Here is a 23,551-nt window from a genome sequence, read left to right as displayed (position 1 = left end):
GTAATGTATAGTGTGTGATTCTGAAGAGCTATTCATCTCAAATATTTCTAGAACAATTTAAATTTTATGTTATAATATGTAAAATAAGGGAAAGGCAACCACTCACCTGCTGGAGATTCATATGCACACTAGCTTTTGAGCTCTTACTCTTTCTCGACCGAAAGGGCATGCGCCTGCACGCACACACACACGCGCGCGCACACACACACACACACACACACACACACACACACACACACACACACACACACACACACAGAGAGAGAGAGAGAGAGAGAGAGAGAGAGAGAGAGAGAGAGAGAGAGAGAGAGAGAGAGAGTGCATGTACTTTTGCTAGAGAAAGCGTGAGGGTTAGAATTCTAGTGTGAGTTTTCTGTTATGTGATGCACCACCCGTCATTCTACTATAGGTGAGTGGTTACCTTTCCTCTATTTTATGTATTATTCCATCCACGAATTTCCATTGTTATAAATTTTATATTATCAATCAACCACAATATTACAGCACTTCGTAATGAGGGCACTTCTGTCAGCTTATTGTGAGATTTTATTATGACATTTTACACGGAAATGCTAGACTAGTTGATAGTATATTCATGCCTGTCTTCAAATCATTCACAATGGGATGCATAAAAATGCCATAGAAGTATTACCACCAAATGTTATTCACAGGCATCCTTAGACAGCCCATATTAAAACAATACACTTTTATACGTAGTTAGACACATGTATGTTAAAACAGTCTCTTATGTCAATGCATTGGACTTTTTAGGTTAATATGAATGTGTCTATTCTTTGAAGAAGTTACTGCATACAGAAAGCAATGAAATGAAAACATATGGACTGCCTTATCTTCTAGAGGTAAAAAGTTGGCACATTTCATTATGAAAGGTCTTAATGACAACATGAAAATTACCTGAACATATCACAATAATTGTCAAACAGCTCTAAAGAGAAGAACAAGCAATTGCATAGTTAAGAAAATAATATCAACAGTTAATGACAAACTAAACCCAGGCACTGTCATGTGGTGTCAGTGAACAGAAATAACTGCATTTTTGCTTGGTCTCACTTATCATGGCTTCTGTGAAGTCATACAGCAGGGCTCAGAATAAAGTACTGAGCTCCCTGGGTGACACCATATAACTCACTTTAAAAAACCTATCTGGGAATATCACTCAGTATTTAATGAAAGCAGTTTGAGAAGAATTTAACTGGAAGGAGCAAATGAGATCTCTGTCATAACACAAACATTATACGATTTATTTCAAAGAACTGTTTTATAACCCTTAAAGATAAAGGTACATCCTCAACCGCCTGTGTACAAGAAATTCTAATAGAATCCTCTGAACTGGAATTAAGAGATGCGTTCTATATTCTGCAATGAATGAAGTTGGTAAACTATTTGTTTCCAGCACTCGTCAAATATTTGATTTTTAGAAAAGAAAAAAATTATAACACTATAAAATTATAGAGAGACAAAATGGCTAGCTAGTACTTACATTCAGTAGTTGCTGTACTGCCAATAGATACATTCAGAAGCGAGGAAACTTATCCTAGCTTTTGAATTATTAGTTTCTTTCTTTAGTGATGGAAAGGAGGACAGGTTGAGGAATGTTAGTAGGGAGCAGCAGGACACTCAAATCCCATGCTGAGAGCGTTCCACCTATTGTGGGTTGACACAAGGTGGTCCCTCTCATCTTGGGGTAAAGTGATCCGCCACTACTTTCCAATTTTCCCCAACTTATCCCTGTTTCCTTCCAGAGAACAAACTAGCAGTTATGAAAGCTTGGATACTTTTTTCTGCCTTAGTTTGTACATCAGCAGTACTTTGATTTCCATCTCCCGAAGTAGAAGCTGCCCAGCCTTGTAATTTTACAGTTATATGCATATGTTGTGTGGTCTTGGCTTCAGTGGGTGTTGTGCCTTGCCTTGATTTACCTTGCCTTGCCCCCCCCCCCCCTCCTCCTCCTCCTCTCTGCATCCCCCCCCCCCCCCTCCCCACAGTTGTCTTGCGCAATTTCTGTTCAGTATGGCATACATGAAGGATCGACAAGTCCTCAAGTTGAATTGTGCAAGAACAGAGTAATATGTGGAAAGTCAGCTTAACTTTCATATGAATATTCTGAAGATTACCCATTCCTAATTATAGAGCAGTATCTAAACCTCAAGAGACCAGATACAAATTAGACAAACAAAAGGTCTGGAAAACCACATTTCAACAGAAAATAAACTACACGAGTTAAAGAGTGGCCTTTGAGAGATCAGTTTAGCACTTGAGACAAATGTGTCAGTAGCATCTGATCACTGAGCTGTGCACAAATTCCAGCTGAAAACTTATAAACATCAGTAATAAGGTGCACAAATTCAGATTGGTTGGTTGGTTTGGGGTATAAAGAGAGCAAACTACAGGGTCATCAATCCCTTTTTCCTGATGTAAGCAAGACTCGAGGTACAAAAACACCCTACACCACACCTAAAAAGAAAATGAATGGAACAAACAAAAAATGGAGAAAACATACACCACAAGGAAAAGTAGAAGAAGGTATTAAAGCCATAGAGCATATGGTCTGGACTGGCTGATCACAATAATAAAAAAGAGGATGAGCCATCCACTCTGCAAGACATTCAAATGTCCACCCCAAATGACAAAGCAAAATGAACACATGTAAGGGAAAGACTATCACCAAGACAAACAAATGAAAAGAAAGTGCGACAGAGTTAAAATGGAGGGAGGGTGGTGACCTCAGAGAGAAAGATAAATGCCCAACCTTAGATGGTACGATAAACACCCCCCCCCCCCCTCCCCCCCACGAATAAAATGCAAAACTAAATCTGCTGTTGGGGCATTTTCGCCCAACACCAAAGGTAGGGTGTTGGGAAGGTTAAAAGTCCACTGCACAGTGGCTAAAACCGGGCAGTCCAGGAGGATGTGGACAACAGTCATATGTGAGCCACAGTGACACTGAGGTGGGTCCTCGCGATGGAGGAGGTAGCCATGTGTTAGCCACGTACGGCCAATGCGGAGCTGGCAGAGAGCCACAGAGTCCCTGTGAGAGGCCTGCATTGAGATCTTTCACACATTTGTAGTCTCCTTAAGGGCATGCAGTTTGTTGTGCATATTGAGATTATGCCATTCCGTATCCCAAAGCTGAAAAACTTTGCGGTGTAATAATGATCGCAGCTCAGTTACGGGGCTGCCAATCTCCAGAAGCGGTTTCCGTGTAGCCTGTTCGTCCAGCCTGTCAGCAAGTTTGTTGCCTGGGATTCCAACATGTCCTGGGGTCCACACAAACACCACTGAATGACTGGACCATTCCAGGGCATAAATTGACTCCTGGATGGTCGCTACCAAAGGATGGCAGGGAGTAGCACTGGTCAATAGCTTGCAGGCTGCTCAAGGGGTCAGTACACACAAGAAACAACTCACCAGGGCATGAGTGGATGGGCTCAAGATCACAAGAAATGGCCACCAGCTCTGCAGTGAAAACACTGCAGCCATCTGGCAAGGAGTACTGTTCAATATGTCCTCCATGAACATATGCAAAGCCAACATGACTATCAGCCATTGAGCCATTGGTGTAAATCCCTTTGTGGCCTCGGTACATGTCAAGAATCGAGAGGAAGTGACAGCAGCTCGAGTACAGGTGGTAAAGGCAAGGACTCCACTTCAGACAGAAGAGATCGGACACGAAACGCGATCTTAAGTCCTGACCTGGGCCTCCGATGTGGCAGATGAACCACTGTGGATGGGAAAAGGAGACAGTAATTCGGATGCTCAGGAGAACTATGAATGTGTGCATCATAACTGGCAAGCAGTTGTGCACACTTAATCTTCAATGGAGGGACTCTGGCCTCCACCAGGACACTGCTCACCGGACTCCTCCTAAAAGCTCCTGTTGCCAGTCAAACGCCACAGTGGTGCACTGGGTCGAGTAAATGCAATGCTGAGGGCACCGCCGAATCATAAACCAGACTCTCATAGTCAAGGTGGGACTGAACAAGGGCTCTGTAGAGCTGTAGCAGCGTAGAGCGCTCTGCACCCCAGTTAGTGTTGCTCAGGCAGCGGAGGGCATTGAGGTGCTGCCAGCACTTCCACTTCAGCTAACGAAGATGAGAAAGCCACATCAATTGGGCATCGAAAACCAGTCCTAAGAATCGATATGTCTCCACTACAGTGAGTGGATCATCATTAAGGTAAAGTTCTGGTACCAGATGAATGGTACGACGCCAACAGAAGTAAACGACTTCACGGCTGAAAACTGGAAGCTGTGGGCTAGAGCCCATGACTGCGCCTTGTGGATAGCTCCCTGCAAGCACCGCTCAGCAACACCAGTACTGGAGGAACAGTACCAAATGAAGAAGTCATCCGCGTACAGAGAAGGTGAGACCGATGGCCCGGCAGCTGCTGCTAGACACTTAATGGCCACTAAAAATAAGAGATGCACTAATTACAGAGCCCTGCGGGACCCCATTCTCCTGGATATGGGGGGGGGGGAGGGGGGGGGGGACTATGGGAAGCACCAACTCGGACACAGAAAGTACGGAGCGATAGGAAATTTTGGATAAAAATCAGGAGCAGGCCCCGGAGACCCCACTCATATAATGTGGCAAGGATGTGATATTGCCAGGTCATGTATTAAGCTTTTCGTAAATCAAAAAAGATGGCAACCAAGTGTTGGCATCTGGAAAAGGCTGTTCGGATGGTAGACTAAAGGGAAACTAGATTACAATGGTAGAGCAACGCTGCGGAAACTGCCCTGGCATGGAGCCAGTAGGCTACGTCACTCCAGGACCAACACAAGGTTTGAGCACTGGAATGATGGTGCTCTCCCACCATTGCAATGGAAAGATGCCATCGGACCAGATCCAGTTGAAGATGACAAGGAAATGTCGCTTGTAGTCAGACGAGAGATGTTTAATCATCTGACTGTGGATCCGGTCTGGCCCAGGAGCTGTGTCGGGGCAATGTACAAGGACGCTGAGGAGCTCTCACTATGTAAATGGAGCACTATAGGGTTCAGTGAACGCGAGGACTTTCGTTTCCATCCGCCGTTTGAGGGTGCGAAACGCTGGGGATAATTCTCTGATGCGGAGGTTTGGCCATAATGCTCAGCAAACTCTTGGGCAATTGCGTTTGCGTCACTAGATAACATGCCATTGATGTTAACACTGGGAACACCTGTCGGGGTCTGGTACCCACTAACACATCTGATCTTCGTCCAGACTCGGGAAGATGATGTATGGCACCCAATGATCAAGACGTATCTCTCCCAACAAGCCTATTTCCATCTTTTTATAAGCTGGCGAACGTGGGCATGGAGCTGTTTAAAAGCTATTAGGTGCTCTAGGGAAGGGTGCCGCTCACACTACAGCTCGCTGATGCTCTTTAATGGCCTCAGTGATTTCCGGTGACCACCAAGGTACTAACTTTCGCAGGGGGCACCCTAAAGGACAAGGGATCGTTTTTCTGCCACAGAAATGATCTTTCTAGTGACCTGCTCAACTACCACATCGATGTGGGGGGAAATTCAGTGGTGACAGCAGAGGGGAAAGCTTCCCAGTCTGCCTTGTTTAGCCCATCTCGGTAGACGTCCAGGGGAATGGGGCTGGGGGAGTGACAGGAAGATGGGAAAGTGGTCACTACCACCACCCAAGTGATCGTAGGCTCTCCAGTGGACAGATGGGAGAAGTCCTGGGCTGCAAAGGGATAAGTCAATGGCTGAGTAAGTGCCATTGAGCCACACTGATATGAGTGGGGGCCCCAGTTTTTAAGAGGCATAGGTCGAGTTTAGACACGAAAGTTTCGACCTGTCTACTTTGGCCGGTAACCACAGTGCCACCCCACAAAGGGTTATGGGCATTAAAATCTCCCAAAAGCAGGAAAGGTTTAGGGAGTTTTGAATCAGTGCAGCCAATGCGTTCAGGGATACTGCACCATCTGCAGGAAGACAATTATTTCCTGCGTCATCCTTATCCTAACACCATAGCTTCAAGAGGGGTTTGAAGGGGCACAGGTTCACTGCATACTGAGATCAGGACAGACACAAACTCCACCTGGCACTCTATTATAGTAATTATGGTTCTTGTAATATTCCCTATAGCCGTGGAAGGCAGGGGTCCGCATTTCCGGGAACCAGGTTTCCTGGGCGGCAATGCAGAAAGCAGGTGCAAAGCTTAACAGCTGCCATAACTCAGCCAGCTGGTGGAAAAAACCGCAGCCATTCCACTGGAGAATGACATTATTGTGAGGCTGGAAAGGCATGAAGCATGCAAGGAGGCAGGTTATGCCTCAGGGTCACCTGCTGCCACCGAGTGAGTATTTGTAGCCATTTCTATGGTGGATGAGACACAGTGAGATCCAGGTCCTCTGGGGATGCTGAGATCTCCACCTCATCCGCAAATGCAGAATTGGTAGGGAGTGGTGGTTTTGGGGCCACCAGAGGGTTCTTTTTCTTAGTCGACTTCTTTGTTTGCTTGCCCTCTCACTTCTCTTTAGGGACTTGCTGGGAGGACTTCTCTGAAGTAGCTTCAGGCACGGACGAAGACCATGAAGCTCTTCATCCAGCAGCTCTTGGCTCCTTTAGCCACTAGCGAGTGTCTGCAGTGGAGACCTTGGGAGAGAGGATCCCAAGGGACCCCTTCCGCATGAGAGGAGCTGGAGGAGGCTGTTGCTTCTCCAGCTGGGCGAGGGGACCAATGACCCCTACATTTGTCGGGGGGGGGGATTGCTCCTTAAGCAGGTAGGAAGGAGATTTTCTGCCTACCACCAAGGGGGCAGATGCATTCTGCAGGCCCAGAGGGCCCGCGGTGTGGCACAGAGTCTGGTACGAATGGTACTTGTAAAGGCGATGGTAATGTAGCTGCAGCATACGTGAGCGTCAACCGATTTGGGTGTAATCGTCCAAATTTACGTTTAATCTCTTGGTAAGCCAAATGGTCCTGGGTCTTGTGCTTCATGGTTTTCCGCTCCTTTTGGAGTAATGTGCAGTCTGGCGAGCAGGGGGAATACTGTTCCTTGCAGTTGATGAAAGTGGGAGGAGGCGCACAAAGAGTACCTGGATGCAGTGGACGTCCACATTCTCTACATGTGGCATTTGAAGAGTTGCGGCAAGACATGTCCCCAAATTTCCAGCACTTAAAGCACTGCATAGGGGGAGGGACGTATGGTTTAACGTAACAGCGGTAAACCATCACCTTGACCTTTTCAGGTAATGAATGACCCTCAAAGGCCAAGATGAAGGCACTGGTAGCAACCCTGTTGTCTTTGGATCCCCTGTAAATTGGCTGGATGAAATGAACACCCCCACCATTCTAGACTGGCATGGAGCTCGTTGTCAGACTGCAAGAGGTTGTGATGGAAAATAATCCCCTGGACCATATTGAGGCTATTATGGGGAGTGACGGAGACAGGAATATCACCCAGCCGGTCACAGGTGAGTAACACCTGGGACTGGGCAGGGGATGCTGTCTGAATCAAGACTGCACCACTTCTCATGTTGGACAGTGCTGTCACTTCCCCAAACTTATCCTCCAGATGTTCAACAAAAAATTGAGGCTTCATAGATAGAAAGGAGTCCCCGTCCATTCTGCTACAGACTAAATACCGTGGCGAATATGGCTCTCTGTGGTGTAGCCCGACATTACTCCATGGTGTAGCGAGGGAGGGAAGCAATTTAGGGTCATACCTGTCGGCATTGTATTTGATCTTGCCCTTCTTAAAGACTGCTGGCACCATAAGGTCACCAGCAAGAGATGACTTAGTCTGCTTCATTGTGGGTCATCTGCCCTGATGCACCCACTCCGATCAGGGGCTCTCTCCACAGATGCCAACCATCCATAGCAAAGGCCAACTGTCATGATGGCCATTGCCAGGGGTCCTGATGTCCCAGGAAGACAGGCATCTACTCATTGGCATACGTGGAAGTGTACAGCTCAGACATCAGCAGTGTGTTCCCTGTGCTGTCAGGGGGCTACCACCAAATGGGTACATGATGGCCACACCACAACAGACTGGCTACCATGCTGGATAGTGGGCGCAGAGAAATCCAATACTGTCACGGGGGCAAAAGAAGACAGGAGACAACGGAAGAAGATGACATACCCCGAAAAAGTGCCCTCGCCCAAATAATTGAATTGCAGGTGGAGATGCAAAGCCATGACAAGAGGTTCAGGAGATCGAATCTAAGGGCACTATGGGTAACTCATGCACCATGTAGGGCATCCTTCCCCATATGGCCCACACTTCTGTAGAATTTGGAAAGTGGCAGGTCAAACCATAGAATGGGACCTGAACTTATAGAGCCGAAAAGTGTGAGACTCCTTTTAGTTGCCTCTTACAACAGGCATGAATACCTTGGGCCTATTCTAACCTCCGGACTCGCAGGGGGAAAATTCAGATTGGCTATTGCAGAATGTACATTACGCAGGTCGATCCTTAAGTGTTCCTTTTCTTGATGAAGCACAGCTGCATTTATCAGGGTAAGTGAACTTGGTGGACAACTGGTATTAGTGTGCTGAATATCCTAGGCAGTTACATTGAGATCCTCTGGATTGTTGTGCACATTAGGTGCTACACAAATTACTGGATCTATCATTCTATTATTTTTCCACGAAACGTTTTTTGCGAACGTCATATGTAATGACACATTTTCCAGTATCGTACTGTAAGTTTTAATTAGAGGGTGGTTCGCACAATTTCAGAACAAACATCGAAGGAAGAGCAAAACAGTTACAATAGACTTTTTGTATACATTGGCAATTTAAATCCACTTCCCACTGAACAAAATGTTCTGTTCTACTATGACTGTCACAGATTCTGAATATGTCTACAAGTCAGCCTTAAAATAATGTAAAAGCTGTTTTGGCAAAAAAAACGTATTTGATGCTGTTCAGTTCAACCATAATTTTATATTTTACTTATATAAGCAGTTGAAGACTTAAAAACAAACTTACCATTCCACATTTTTTTAATAAGATCCAACATGCTGTGTGGTGGCAGTACGCGACTGCGATCCAGAGGCATTACAAAACAACGCTGAGAATCTAAGTCAACAATGCCAGTTTTGTTCTGTAAAAAAAGGGGGGGGGAGGGTCTTTGAATTATTCAGATTTTCATTTTAGATACGTAATACAAATACCTACAATATTTCATGCTTACAGCATTGAAATCATGAACGAATCTTCCTCTTCGTCCTCCCTTGAATTCAGGAACATCAATTTTCTCAAAATCTTCATTTACTAAATCCATTTCAAATTCTTCTTTGAAATAGCCTTCCAGCTTGTTGGTTTCATTTAATTCATCATCATCAGAGTCCCTGGTCCTCGCCCAACTCTGAAAATAATCATCATTTGATAGCATTTCACTTTCTTCAACAAAAAGCTATAATTTTTTTTTCTTGGGGGAGGGGGGGGGGGGGGGGGGGGGGAGGGAGAGAGAAAGAGAGAGAGAGAGAGAGAGAGAGAGAGAGAGAGAGAGAGAATGTAGTGATAGGCACCTGAAGGAAGTACATACATATAAAAACATTGATTTTTAATCTTATTACTACTGCCAATACAAGTGAAAGATTTTTGCACAACCTCATGGAGCTGTGCCAATGTCATAATTACAGAGAAGGTGTAGGATTCTCTTTATCTAATGGGTGGACTTAAACATTGCTGTTATGCTTTCCTAGTCAACAAGGTGAGATCACCATAACATCCCTTAACTTTCTTCTTTTTCTCTCTTTCAATATTTTGAATTTTCTCATTATACTTAATTGTGTACACTGAGGAAATACGAAAGGATTCATGTGTCTGGTATTGGCATATTATTTATTTTCATATAATGTATGCGAAAAAAAGAATATGAAATATGCCACCACTGATAAGACACCTTTCTCTAGAGTTAAAGAGTGCAGTAAGTACTTAATGATTACCCCATTTTATGCAGATTTCTCAGCAGTAAAGTGTGCATGTACACACACACACACACACACACACACACTCCTTTGCTCCTGAAAGATTTTACCGTGTCAGCAATGTAGCTCGTCTTTGGTGAAGACTCGCTTCAGGTTGAGTGCGTGAGGGGTGAAAGTTATGGAGTGGGAGGAAGGGGTGGCTGGCGGCTGGTAGGGTGAGGCAGCATGTGCAGAGGATAGGAATGAGGCAGCTGTTAGGTCATTCTGGCCACAGGCAGGGGAAGTAGCAGACAAGAAACAATGATGTGGATGTGTGGATTTGGAGGGAGAGGGAGAACAGAGGGAGAGGAGACTATGGAAAGAAGGAGTGAATACAAGATTAGAAGTTAAAGTGATGGTGCAGGAAGAGAGATGTGGCAGCAGTTAGCAGAGACTGAGGCCAGGAATACCACAGGATAGAATGAAGTGTTGCACGAACAATTCCCATCTATTTAATTCAGAGAAGCTGGTGTTGGGGGAAGGATCCAGATGGCACAGGTAGTGAAGTGGCCACTGAAATAGAGCACATGGTGCTCAGTAGCATATTCCACAGCTAGATGGCCAATTATGCTTTTGACTACAGTTTGGTGGTGCCATTCATTCGGATGGCTAACTAGTTGGTAGTCATGCCCACAGAAAATGCTGTGCAAAAATTACAGCTGAGCCAGTATATATGACATGACTTTTTTTAAACGTGGCCCTACCTCAGGCAAGATGGGGCGAGGAGTTGGGAGTGCAGCTCATACAGGCAAGGCTCGTAGTTAAAAATTCTGAAGCAGAGCCGCCCCGAATGTTATACAGAAATATATCTCCCAATAATTTATTACAGTTTAATTATCAGAACACTTTCTGAATATGTTCCACACAAAAAAATGACAGTCAATGTTTTTGGAACTGTTGATATTTAACGTCTTTGGGTCAATCCAAATGCAGTGGTCCAATAAAAATTAAGTTGGTTGCTTGACCATTTTTAAATATTTTATTTTTTTATATGTGATTACCCTATATTTGAAACAATCAAAACAGTTTTTTTTTAAAATATACCTTTCACCTTTACTGAATGGCAGCCATTTTCTTTTGTAAGCAAAAACTGTATAACAATAAAACGAACAAGGCATTCCCACAAATTCCTTGGCATTACAGAAAACTTAGTTCAATGCTATGTAACATCAGAAACTGAAATTTATGAGGATCACTGTGTCAGTAAAATTATATCTCTGTCTTTAACGTTGAATTACATAGTGGCATGTGTGTGTGATGGACAGTGGTGGCTTACAGAGGTTGAAAGAATCAGTTTGGAAAACAATTATGTTTTTGTGCATTTTTACCACCCTGCTGGTCCAAGAATAACATTCAAGAAATCTACTAGTGACAAAGTTTGGATACCAAAGAAAAATGTTTTAAGAAAACTTTCAGTGCTTGAACTTACCACAGCAACTGGGAGGTCTTATTCTATATCACAGAAGCTGCCTGAAGAAATAAGTGTTCTCAACATTCACCAACAGGTTTAGGAACAGTCGCATCTTGAAGGATGTTAATTGAAAATATTTATTTTAAGTATTTCAAAATAATGTAAATGTTAATTTCAGTGATGTTTCCACTTTTTGTATATAATTCAGTACCTTACTTCAGTAATAATTGATTATATCCCTCCAATATCACACACGAATAGGCAACCACCATAAGATAGCTTGTAGAGTAATGTGAATTATCTCCTCATTTTCAAAAATTCATATCTTTGTTCACAGTCAGATACCAATGTTGAAATTTTTACAGCAAGTTGCTATCATATAGGTGTACAAACTGTGCAAAAAATCATATTTTTATGTTCAGTCCCACCTGAGATAATTAATCCCAAACTTTACAAAAATTGAAAATTTTCAAAAATTCATAAAAAATTGAGGAAACATCTGTAAGTGTTATTGCTCAATATGAGGCTAGTAGTTCATGATATCTAACTACAGGAAAAAATAGACTCTCATAAATCACTCCTTGTTTGTTATTTTTAGGCCTAAAAAGTGGATTTTTGAAAATTTGGATGTCAAACTTTGTAGGTCATTTTGACTGGTTATTTATGAATTTAGGGTATTTTGTGTAACAGACAATATTGTAGAGGACACTTTTCTAAAAACAATCATGTCAACTTGCAATGTTATAACTTAACCCAGTGCAGAGATATTCAAATTTTCACCAATGTCTCCAGACCGAAAAATCGTCGCGTGCCTACAAATAAAAACTGCCGCCATCCAGTAAAGGTGCAAGATAAATCATTTTAAAAAACTGCTTTGAACTTCTCAAATATAGGGCAGTCACATATAAAAAAATTAAAATATTTAAAAATGGTCAAGCAACCATCACTGGACCACTTCATATGGATTAACCCTTTTTCTTACCAGTAGTAGCAAATGCTGCAGCTTGAAATTCCACTTAGGTCCATGTAGTGATAGGTTCTGTTGGGTCTAAAATGAAAGTTTTGGGATTAAAGCTAATGATCACCATTATTTTTTATTACTGAGTTGCTGTTTCTTGGTCTAACCTTGCAGCAAAAGTGTGCTTTTCCTTCATATGTGGACTAACTTCTTTGCAACGTCTTCTGCGCTGGAAACTGGGAATATTCACAAATCTAAACACTATTAAATGATCAAAACTTTTCTCAGGTACCTCCATGTATTGATTCTTCGTTCATGGTCAGAAAACACTTCGTAAAATTTTGTGCTATTACATCTACTCAGTACGAAACGACATTAATGCTATTTCAGCTTTTTTTCTTTCTGTGACATCACGCCAACATTCACGGTACTTGCTGCTCTACAGCATGTGGTGTATCTAAAAGCCAGGATAAGACCGTATAGAATAAACGGTGCAAATCAGCTGTTACCAGAAAGAATGATAAAGCAGTTGTCGTTGTTCTGCCTTGCAGAAACATTGTGTCCACCTTCACCAGGTTTCATGCACAAATGAGATACAACTCCCAAACAACAGCCAAGTCTAAACAAAAAAATATTTTTATGGTGGTGACCATCATTCGTTGGTACTATAGAGAGAGTGCAACCTCTCACTTCACTTCACCACCACATATCCCCCTTTCTGAGCGAATTATGTCACAATTATTGAACATAAAAAAATAAGCAATACTGATATTACTGAAAACCTTTAGTAATTCATATACAACCAAGTTGTATAAAGTATTCATCTTTTCCTATTTTTCCAACCATCACTGACGTGTCTTCTCTTTAGAAATCATTATTATATATAATTCCATTATGAACTTTCATCATTAACCTAGACTCATTTTACTCGAAGTTCTCTAATCACAGTTATAAAATAGACACACTTTTAACATGAACTAAATTTATTGAAGTAAGTTAGCACTATCAAATGCTCCAAACATAAACTGCTTTTTAGATTATTGCTATTACTTCTTGGCATGAACCAACCACCAGGAGGGCAGCCCACAGAGAGAGCAGCAACACAAATAGTAACTTCCATTCAATTGGCCAACCAACTTCTACAGAAAACCAAGGCTTATGAGCCATACCTCATACTTTTCTTCATTGCCTTTAAGAAAGACACGTAAATAGACGTATTTACTACTTAATCTAATTGTAAGCTGAGCTAACCTTTTACAAAATTCCATATTAACCCTACCATAAATCTTAACCAATCACAAAAAAGGTAAAAATATCTCTGGTACAAAACTCTTAAACAACCACGTTTCTACTAAGTAATAGAAAAGTAATATTTTTACAATTTGTGGCACAGCCAGAAAACCAGGGTAGCCACACACTTAGAACAACTAGGAACTTCTGTCATCTTGCATACCATACTCTTTTACTTATTATTTATATCATGAACAGCCTAAACAACAAGACATCTTGGCTTCATGTTAGCATGGCAATTACTACACATATACAGGTACTTTTCTCTTTCTTTCCCCATTCAATGGGGCACCACTAACAGCCAGCATCTATAAAGATGGTTCCAATAATATTAATAATAATAATAATAATAATAATAATAAAGTTAATGTATTTTCCTATGTATTTTGTAAAAGTGTTCTCTTCAATGTTTTTGATTAGGTAGCATGCGCTATTGTATTTGTGTTTTTCAACATAATGTACACAAGTGCAGAAGTGTATGCTTTCTGCTTGCTATTGTTTATGGTGTACTGTTATAGCAGGCATCTGTTGCCAGCAGTTAACTTCAGGTTTTCATATTGGTGATTTCGTGAGCAAATTTACATAAATCCACTAATTAAACACAAGCAATATTTTTTGCAAGCAAACTTTCTTTTATAAAAGCAGACTGTGAAAACAATTGTTTCCACTGGTTGCTTCATATTTTGGAAATGGAAGGGATCAAACAACCATTAAGCATCCTAATCCACGCATACGGCGAGTAAAGGTGGCTGTAAGATGCTCGTGACCCAATGCATCATAATAAAGCATGTTAGCAATTGCTAATTTCTGAGTAAATTTGCATATAAATTTACATGTGTGATTTGGATTTTGGTTCTTAACTGAGAAAAAGTTCAAATTTGATTACATGTTTTGTTTTCAACGTGCTAGGAAGGAGAAACTGGGTATAGGTAGCGAGCGAGTCTGCTCACAAAATGAATAAACAAATTGTTTAATTTTTACCTCCAGCCGGGTGAAATTACCTCTTACTATGTCACTTGATCAAATTCCTTCCTGTATCACCGAAAGCACTTGTCAAAACAAGCTACACCCACTCTCACGAAGTTCTGAAATACCTTCAGCTTCTCCAGCCTCAATTCCATAATTAAAAGGGAATACATCCCCCTGCTATCTTTCCTTCTACCCAGCTGGGTCAAACCCAACAATGTCTGGATTTTTGTCATCATCATCATCATCATCATCATCATCATCATCATGCCCCAATTCTATCAGTTACAGACATTGCCAGGGCAACAACTTCAAAAACAACTACTGTATACATGTAAATTTAGATAAAATATCCTTGTGGAACAAGAATCATAAAATAAAACAAAAAACTGATATTTTTTTGGTTGGAGCCACAGTCATGCTATGTTTGAGACGTCAGAATGTTATGAAAACAGCGTAAGGCAGAAATCTGGATTGTATAATAATAAAATAGAAATTACTACATTCAAATGGCGGCAGCAACATTCAAAGAAATGAAACAAACAGTAGAGCTCATAATTCAGAACAGTGATAATTCAGTGACAGCTACATAAGACAGCAACAATTACTTAATAAATAGGAACCATGAGCTCTTACAAATTTTTAATTCAAATGAATGACTTTACAAGAAATCTGATATTCTCCTTCCAGTTTCATGCCTTTTTTGTTGTCCAGTGTGCATGCATGGATTTGCACCACGAATATCCTGCACGTATGTTGTAATCAGTTGATGTGAATCAGTTTGAAATTCCAAACACGTATGCTTAGAGTGCCGCTGCAGATTTGTACACCTAAGGTGCATCCCGTAATACGGGCTAAGTGTGCAGTGTTAAACATCCTTTAATCAAAAAACAAAATCATAGTGGGTCCAAGTATTTCTTAGTTATAATCTTCATTTGTTTCTAACATAAGTGGGACTGTAATCATTATCTTGCTACTTTTATACTACATAGTGTGTTATTACACCAAGACAGTGAAACTCCACACACAATAACATCTTAATGCAAATCATTTTAAACAAATTTTTATTTTATTATCTAATAAGTTGTGGGATTCCCACCAGTCATAAAAAAATATGGATATCAGCGGCTTTCCTGTGTTAGAGTACGCATGTATTACAGTATTCCACATAAATTAATTGGCCCCGTAATCTGACACCAATGAAGTGGGCCCTTGGACAGCACAGTCCTATTTCACTAACAGCTAATTTATTTACGTTAGCCAGTCCTGGCATCTCTTACATTGGTGTCTGGGCCCTGGCGGCATCTCGCACTCACAAAGATGCCTTGACTAGGGGTTCCCACTCCATGTTTAGATCTTATCTCGTGTAGCAGGTTTACTTCGAAAAAAGCCCTGTTTTCTCTGTTTTGCTCACAAAAGCATCCTCTGCTTACCTTGCTAAAAATGACTTTTCTCCTTCTTCCAAATTCAAATTGTAAAGCAGCTCTACTGGTTGCCCCATGGAAAATGCCACTGTGCCTTCAACAACTGATGCCTCATGCCCTCTCCTGAAAGGAAAGCTGGTTGGCTAAGAGACAATGATATGTGCAGCTGTTCACTCATCCCATCTGGTAACTCGTCCAGGAGTGACCTCTCCTGTCTGCCTACATGACCTGACCATGCCTGCTCACTTGCAGCACAACACGTTTCCAGAGTGGTGTCCTACTTAGGTGAACCATGCAAGTAACCTATAAAATGTATTCTATGTTCATTAGCTACTTGCAATCACTGGTACTGATACATCTCATTAGTAAGAGGGATTAATTATTCTGATTTGGTTAGACTTTCCTAATTCGATTTCATATTAGTTCTGGCCCAGTTTTGAAAAAAATGGTCATATATTACAACCCATTATGGTGAAATTTATGCAGATGCAGTTGCATTCAAAACTGTTACAGTTGAAGTGCATCAAAGAAATCTGATCTATCTGACATCAGATTATTTGCTCATTTGAGGCACTGTTTAGGATTTGGACTGTGCCAAGATTACACTAACAGTTTATTACATTCCCAACTAAAATGCTGTTCCATAACTCATTCAATCTCTCTATTATTTTTCTGGCATCAAGTTATTTCTTTTATCAGACCCAAGCCTTACCCCCCTGACTTTGCACACGTATGCGTTGGACACAATACTGCCCATATCTCACCCCCCCCCCCCCCCCTCCGTCTTTTCCAACTCTTCCTCTGTCACTGTGCACATCATCCAATCACCTCTATCCCCTCCTCATGCCTCCTTCTGCCCCTCCCCTCCTTACCCCTCTGTCCATCTCCTCCCCACCCCCTCCAGATTCTGTCTCCTCTTCTGACATACTATCTTCTCCCCCTCTTCCCCATGTCTCTGTCCCTACCCTCCTTTCCCCGTCTCTCTAGCCATCCCCTCCTGCATCTCTCCCTCCCGATCCATCTTCCCATCCAAACTGATACTACAACACGACATTCCTTTCATGCTGAACACCCCACCACGTCAGGGCCTGGAAAACATTTTCTGGCCCCTGACATGTAGGCTGCCTGCAAAGCACGTTGATCAGGCAGCCTAAACTTTTCCTACACAATATGTTTGTCATGCAAGGCAACCTATATGTGAGAGGTGGGGGAAAAAAACATTTTTGCCCTCTCTCCACTCCCACCAGAGCTAAGAGGTTATAAATCTCGATACTTATGAGGCCTGATTTTTCAGAGTTCAATTTGGTTGACATCAGTCCAAGGATTTTGGACGAAATCCCAGACATCTTTTTCCTTGAAACTTCCTGGCAGATTATCAGCGCACACTCTGCTGCAGAGTGAAAATCTCATTCTGGGTCTTTTTCCTTTCTTGCAACAAGGACTTGGTATTTTACAACAGTCACTTAGGAATCCTCACTATATCCACAGTATACTTCAGGTATGTCTGAAACTTTATGTATCCTGTAGATAGCAATCCTTGGGACTAAACCACAGAAAAACCAAGTTTCTCATCAGAGGACTGTGGATAACGGATGTTTTCGATTTTAGAAACTTCTGGAACTTTCCTATGAAAGGAGTAACTAAACTGCTAAGAGGGGCATTCCTTGAAACCAGCAAATGCAATTTAGTTTCAGCAGTTGCAAGCACTTCATCTATAAATCCCAGTATCGTGGTTGCAATTCTTGTTTGTGGCATGATCAGATATGCTTTCTGAGTGGCTCAAGCAGGACAACTTGTGCCTCGTCTACCTATCAATCCTCCAGCCTAGTATGCCCTGCAGGATGTGTGTGCATAGTTAAGTACTGTAAGAAAATTGATTCCCATACCTGAAAAGAATAATTTTATCATGAAATCTGTGCATGACCAGTGAGTGAAAATGAAATGATAGTAGTTTTCCACAAAAACTCAAAATGATTGCAGTCGATAAGCTAGTCAAATAATAGTTTTAAAGGCCATGTATAAATGTTGGAAGATATAACTGATAATGTTAGATGAAGGAGTCTGCATTCAACTGTAATGTCTGAAATACATGATACTGCAATTTCTCTTGTAGTAATTGCCAATGTGTGAGACCCACTAATTCTAGATCTCTGGGTATCATGCAAAAAAGGTCTTAGCTTATTGTCTCTATTGAGGTCAACTGAAGTTTGTAATACCACTCATCTGGTTTGACCTGTGACAAAATGTATTGTGTTCTGTGACTTCATGGTGGTACAGGGTAATGGATAAGTGATGGAGAGGGTGTTTCTTAGTATGCAGTGGGACTCTTTAGTATGGGATGTTTATATTTCTAACTTGTTTGCGACTGATGTTAATGATACATTGGACTCCATCAGAGCCATTTGTGGGAATAACATCCGAGTTTGGACCGAATTGTTAGAGAGTTATTTAGGTGTTAGTAGTAGTAGCTAGGATATATATTTGGATTCTGATATGTTAGTGTAGTGTGTTGTTTATGGTTGGAGATTTAATTTTAATTTCATTTTTGTTAGTTACAGATATGAAGTTCATGATTAGATCCGTGCAAGCAGCAATGTGGGACATCTCGATCAAGATTAAATTTCTTCAGTTATTCATTTTAAGTGCCAAATATGTGAAATCTTATGTTTGTGGAGACGGCACGAGACTGACCAAAGCTGCTGCATGTTGGACCAGGGAGCAGTACATGTGGAGTTGCCAGCTGGACAACATATGACGTTCTATGGGGAGAGTTTCCTGGTTTGAGAAGTCCAGGTTGGCCATCTGAAAAGTGACTGTAGACTAGATTTGTGTGTCAGCTCTCTGACCGGTAAGTATGTTTTTATGGTTTTGTTTCCCTTTATTGTTGTATGTATGGCATATGTGTTTATGTCAATAATTGTGTTTCATTTATATTAAAATTGGTGTTAATGCAGTTTTTTTATGAATTTTTGCTGTGTGAGGTTAGGTTTTCAATATTAGCTATAAGAGAGTTATGGTTTCGTGGTACTGTGGACTTCAGTTTTGAAACATAGTCAAGTGAAGCATTAGATATCAGAATTGTTGAGATGTGTGGTTTTGGGGTTTTTGTTTGCGCTGCACAGGTCATGTGAAATTTTCAGTAGGCCTACTGGGTTATGGAGCTGTGTGTGAATAAGTGCTATTGTGGACTTTTGAGCTATATAGGTCTTTTGGAGACTAGTTTCTTTTCTTTTTTTTTTTCTTTTCTTTCAGTTCTGTCAATTGCTGAATATTTTGCTTGCTTGATTTTTGTTTAGTAGGTGTTTTGGTATCTTTTCTTTATTAGGATTGTCATACATTTAATTCATTATCACCTCCACTCCCCCACATCTTACAGTTGCACCATTTGTTTAATTTTGCTTCTGCAATTAAATATTTTTCATATTATTTGTGTTTGTTCGCATGTGTAACGAGTGACATCATGGTCACCATATTGTATAAGCCTGAAATGAAGGTGTCCACCATCTTGATGCTGTAACAGGTCAAAGCTAGCAGGTGGTACAGCAATCTTCAGTTTTGCCCTTTATTTCATCATCCACGGTGAGCTAATGATTGAATATCAATTAATATTAAGTGTACTGTTGTCTATATTACTGGGCATTTTTTGAAAAATCCAAACATTGCCAGATTTCACAATGTGATCACCACCAATCTGAACCTTTAAACACTACTTATTATCACTGAATCTCGCTGATAAGGTCTACGTGTTAGCAAACATATTGGTGGAGGTATATTATTCTTTTTCTCACACAAACGCAACTCACACATATGATCACAGTCTCTGGTTGCCAGATTGTGAACAGCATGATGGGAGTCTAGGTGGTGGGGGGTAAGGAGAAGGCTGGCGCGAGGAAGGTGTGGGGAACAGTGACGTGCAGCTTGTGGGAGCATACAAGGACAAGATGGAGAGAAGGTGGGGCAGCTAGCTGCAGTCGGGAGGAAGTTAGACGGAGGGAGGGGTGCAGCAGAAAGGGACGGAAGTAAGAAGACTGTGGGTGTGATGGTGGAGTGGAGGGTTGTGTAGTGCTGGAATGTAAATAGGCAAGGGGCTAGATGAGTAAGGACAATGACTAACGAAGGTTGAGGCCAGTAGAGTTACAGAAACGTATGATATATTGCAGGGTGAGTTCCCACCTGTGCAATTCAGAAAAGCTAGTTTTGGTATGAAGGATCCATATGGCACAGGTAGTGAAGCAGACATTAAAATGAAGAAGACTGTGCTCAAAAACTGGGAGGTCCAGCTGTTTCTTGGCCACAGTTTGTCGATGGCTATTCATGCGGACAGACAGCTTGTTGGCTGTCACACCCACAAGGAATCCAGCACAGTGACTGCAGCTTAGAATCACGTGATGCTTATGACTGTACTGGAGTAGGCAGTAGTGGGAGGATGTATGGGACAGGTCTTGCATCTAGGACTATTACAGGGATATGAGCCACGAGGCAAGTGGCTGGGAGCAGGGGTTGTGTAGGAATGAGCGAGGATATTGTGTAGGTTCGGTGAGTGGTGGAATACTACTGTGGGTGGATTGGGAAGGATAGCGGGCAGGATATTCCTTATTTCAGGGCATGCCGCCGAGAAATAGTCAAAACCCTGGTGGTGAATGTGGTTCACTTGCTCCAGTTCTGGATGGTGCTGAGTCACGAGGGGACTGCTCCTCTGTGGTTGGACTGTGGAACTTTGGGAGGTGGGAGGGGGGGGGGGGTTGAATGGAGACAGAGACAGACAGACAGAGAGAGAGAGAGAGAGAGAGAGAGAGAGAAAGGCAAGGAAGATCTGTTTCTGTGCAAAGTCGGGAGGGTAATTACGCTCTGTGAAGGTCTCAACAAGAGCCTTGGTTATTTTGAGAGGGACTGCCCATCACTAGTATGGAATTGGTCACAGCTGTCGAAATGGACGTATTGCTGGTGGTTGGTATGTTTGATATGGACAAAGGTACTGATGTTGCCACCTTTGAGGTGGAGGTTAGCCTCTAGGAAGGTGACTTGTTGGATTGAGGAGGACCAGGTGAAGCGAATGGGGGAGAAACTGTTGAGGTTCTGGAGGAATATGGATAGGGTGTGCCCGCCCTCAATCCAGATTGCAAAGATGTCAACAATGATTCGGAACCAGATGAGGGGTTTGGTATTCTGGGCCGTTAGAAACGATTCCATTGGATGACCCATGAATTTGTTGGCATAGGATTGGTGGCTTGCAGGTGCCCATTGCCATACTGTCCACTGTCTTTTTTACCTCTCTTTTGTCAATGCCCTCCCCCCTCCATCACACCTCCCAATGTGCACCTAGCTGCCCTACCCTCTCTCCACCTCATCCCTGTATGCTCCCCAGGCAGCACTTTACTGTCACCCACCCCTATCCTGCTCAATCGTTTCATAATATTATCAAAGACAATCTTGACATTTCCATTATTACCAAAGGCCCCCTTCCACTACCCCTGCCCACAACGGCACATCCAACAGTACACTTTATAATCCCCACAAGGAGACCACATGATAAGGCTCCAAGTACAACGGCAACATACTCAATAAATGCTAACTCTTCTAGTTCCATTTAACAGAATATTGAGTTCTCGCAGGACAATTTTGCTGTACATATACACACACATATTAGGTAACACTCACGCATTTAAAGTAAGGCATCCAGTTAATGGAAAGAAGATGGTGAAAAAAAATAATTAGACAACACACACCTCCAACTACTATAATCTACAATATCAAAATAACCAGCAACCAGTTGCCTATAAAGATTTTATTTCTGTAATCAGTTCAGGCACTTAGTGCCCTTCTTCAGAAGGTTATAACTATCACATTATTTGCGAGTGTCGAATAAAGAAATACAATTTCTTTTATGCAAATGGTTGCTGATTATTTCAATATATATGCACAATTAAAGTTGTGGAAGAGGGATAAAATACTATAATCTACAATCCAATCCTCCTCCTTTCATCTTCTCACCCTCCCCCAAAAGAGATTTTACTATACAAACTGGATATGAATATATAACATCTGTAATATGTATGTTCTATGATGGCAACAACTATAGTCACCTTCGTGCTATAGGTATCTGACAGTCCAAAATCTGGTGGAGGAGGAGATTAGTGTTTAATGTCCCATCATCACCAATGGTGTCCTTAAAAAGATTCCTAAATGGATTACTTAAATCTCTTATCCTTCGCAGCGAACAATATGACGACCAGGACGTCACTTAGTGGAAGAACCTACACTAACTTAAACATCAATTCCAACTAATATCACCATCCTATCAAACATAGAATTTACAGGATCAGGCATAGATTGTAAACTGCATACACAATTGAACACTTATTCCCATGAAGCATTCCTGTACCTTTCCATGGACTGTCTTTCAGGTGATTGTGATTGCAACACAACTCATCACTGTCAGTGAATATCTCTAATAAAGGCATTAGCATGTTAGAACGACCCTCCCCCTCCCCCCCCCATACACAAACCAATCCTTACCTTAGACAGATTTCGTACGACCAAAAGATTAAATAGCAATTTCATTTCAGAATTAAGTAGGACTATTCTGCTGCCCTTTCTGTCTCATTAATCTAAAATAATTTTATATGCTACAAACAGTGCCCGTACGATAATTTGAAGGGGGGGGGGGGGGGGAGATGGGGGGGCAACCCTGGAGTATGCATTTTGGAAGACGAATGGTGGCTTGTAAGTAGCCATAAAATTTTACAGTTCTGATCCTGTTAAACACCTGCATAATACCGACTTTTAAATTATTTTCTCGAAAGAAAAACACCTGACTACAATATTTTCTTCTTTTCCCTGAGTGCTGGGGAAGGGAGGGGAATGTAGCTCCTGATGCCCCCCCCCCCTCCCCCAGGAATGGTTGCCCCTATTTGCTACCAGTTAATATGTATTTTTCCATGTACATGTATAATTCCCTTTCAACAATCATGCTAACCGTATTGATATGTGCAATGCTGCAAAAAAATGGAACAAGTTTTATGCTCAGACTTTTCCCTCTTATTATTATTATTATTTAGATTATGACAATATACATTTCCCATTAATACTTACAGCAAACAAGTCTGAATCTGCAACATATGAATCTGAATTCACGTTTTGGTTGCTTCTGTCATCCAAATACATTGTGGCATGTGTACCTTCATATGGGATTGTGCACCAACCACGAAAACGTTGCACCTGACAGCGAATTACAGTATAATTAAATTATTGTGAAACATATTTTCAAATACATAGGCTAATGCAGCAGTTTCAGGGCCAATGCTTGATTACCTGAGATCTTGCAAATTGTCTGTAGAGATACACTCCGGCTATGATTCCGATGCTCATTACTAACAGAGCAGTTAGAAATAAACATATTGTTGTAGCAGCTGAAACTCTACGCGCTCGAGTACGCAAAACAAAGTATTGTGGTTCTGTTTCTGCAGCTCCTTCCAAATCAGGTTTCGAGGGCTGTAACAAGATGTTCATCAGCGAAATTTCTAGTACTAGTGAACGTTCATATTACATTCTGCAATTCCACCAGT

At 41.7% G+C, this 23,551-nt stretch overlaps 2 protein-coding genes across 2 annotated transcripts in view; one reads left to right on the top strand and one right to left on the bottom strand.

Annotated features, from left to right (window-relative positions):
* Positions 1 to 23,551, bottom strand: part of LOC124612747 (integral membrane protein 2C) — a 34,145-nt gene that overhangs the window by 10,309 nt on the left and 285 nt on the right. The window contains exons 2-5 of the mRNA XM_047141134.1: positions 23,298 to 23,477; positions 23,079 to 23,204; positions 9,160 to 9,333; positions 8,955 to 9,069 (exon numbers count right to left, since the gene is read on the bottom strand). Of these exons, the coding sequence (XP_046997090.1) occupies positions 8,955 to 9,069; positions 9,160 to 9,333; positions 23,079 to 23,204; positions 23,298 to 23,477 (595 nt within the window). The remainder of the gene's footprint in view (positions 1 to 8,954; positions 9,070 to 9,159; positions 9,334 to 23,078; positions 23,205 to 23,297; positions 23,478 to 23,551) is intronic.
* LOC124612745 (cytoplasmic protein NCK1) overlaps positions 19,437 to 23,551 on the top strand; it is a 79,122-nt gene continuing 75,007 nt past the window's right edge. The window contains exon 1 of the mRNA XM_047141130.1: positions 19,437 to 19,565. The gene's annotated coding sequence lies outside the window, so the exon portion shown is untranslated. The remainder of the gene's footprint in view (positions 19,566 to 23,551) is intronic.

The sequence above is a fragment of the Schistocerca americana genome, chromosome 4 (genome assembly GCF_021461395.2).
Source record: "Schistocerca americana isolate TAMUIC-IGC-003095 chromosome 4, iqSchAmer2.1, whole genome shotgun sequence".
Classification (NCBI taxonomy): Eukaryota; Metazoa; Arthropoda; class Insecta; order Orthoptera; family Acrididae; genus Schistocerca; species Schistocerca americana.
This window is presented reverse-complemented; position numbering and strand designations above follow the sequence as displayed.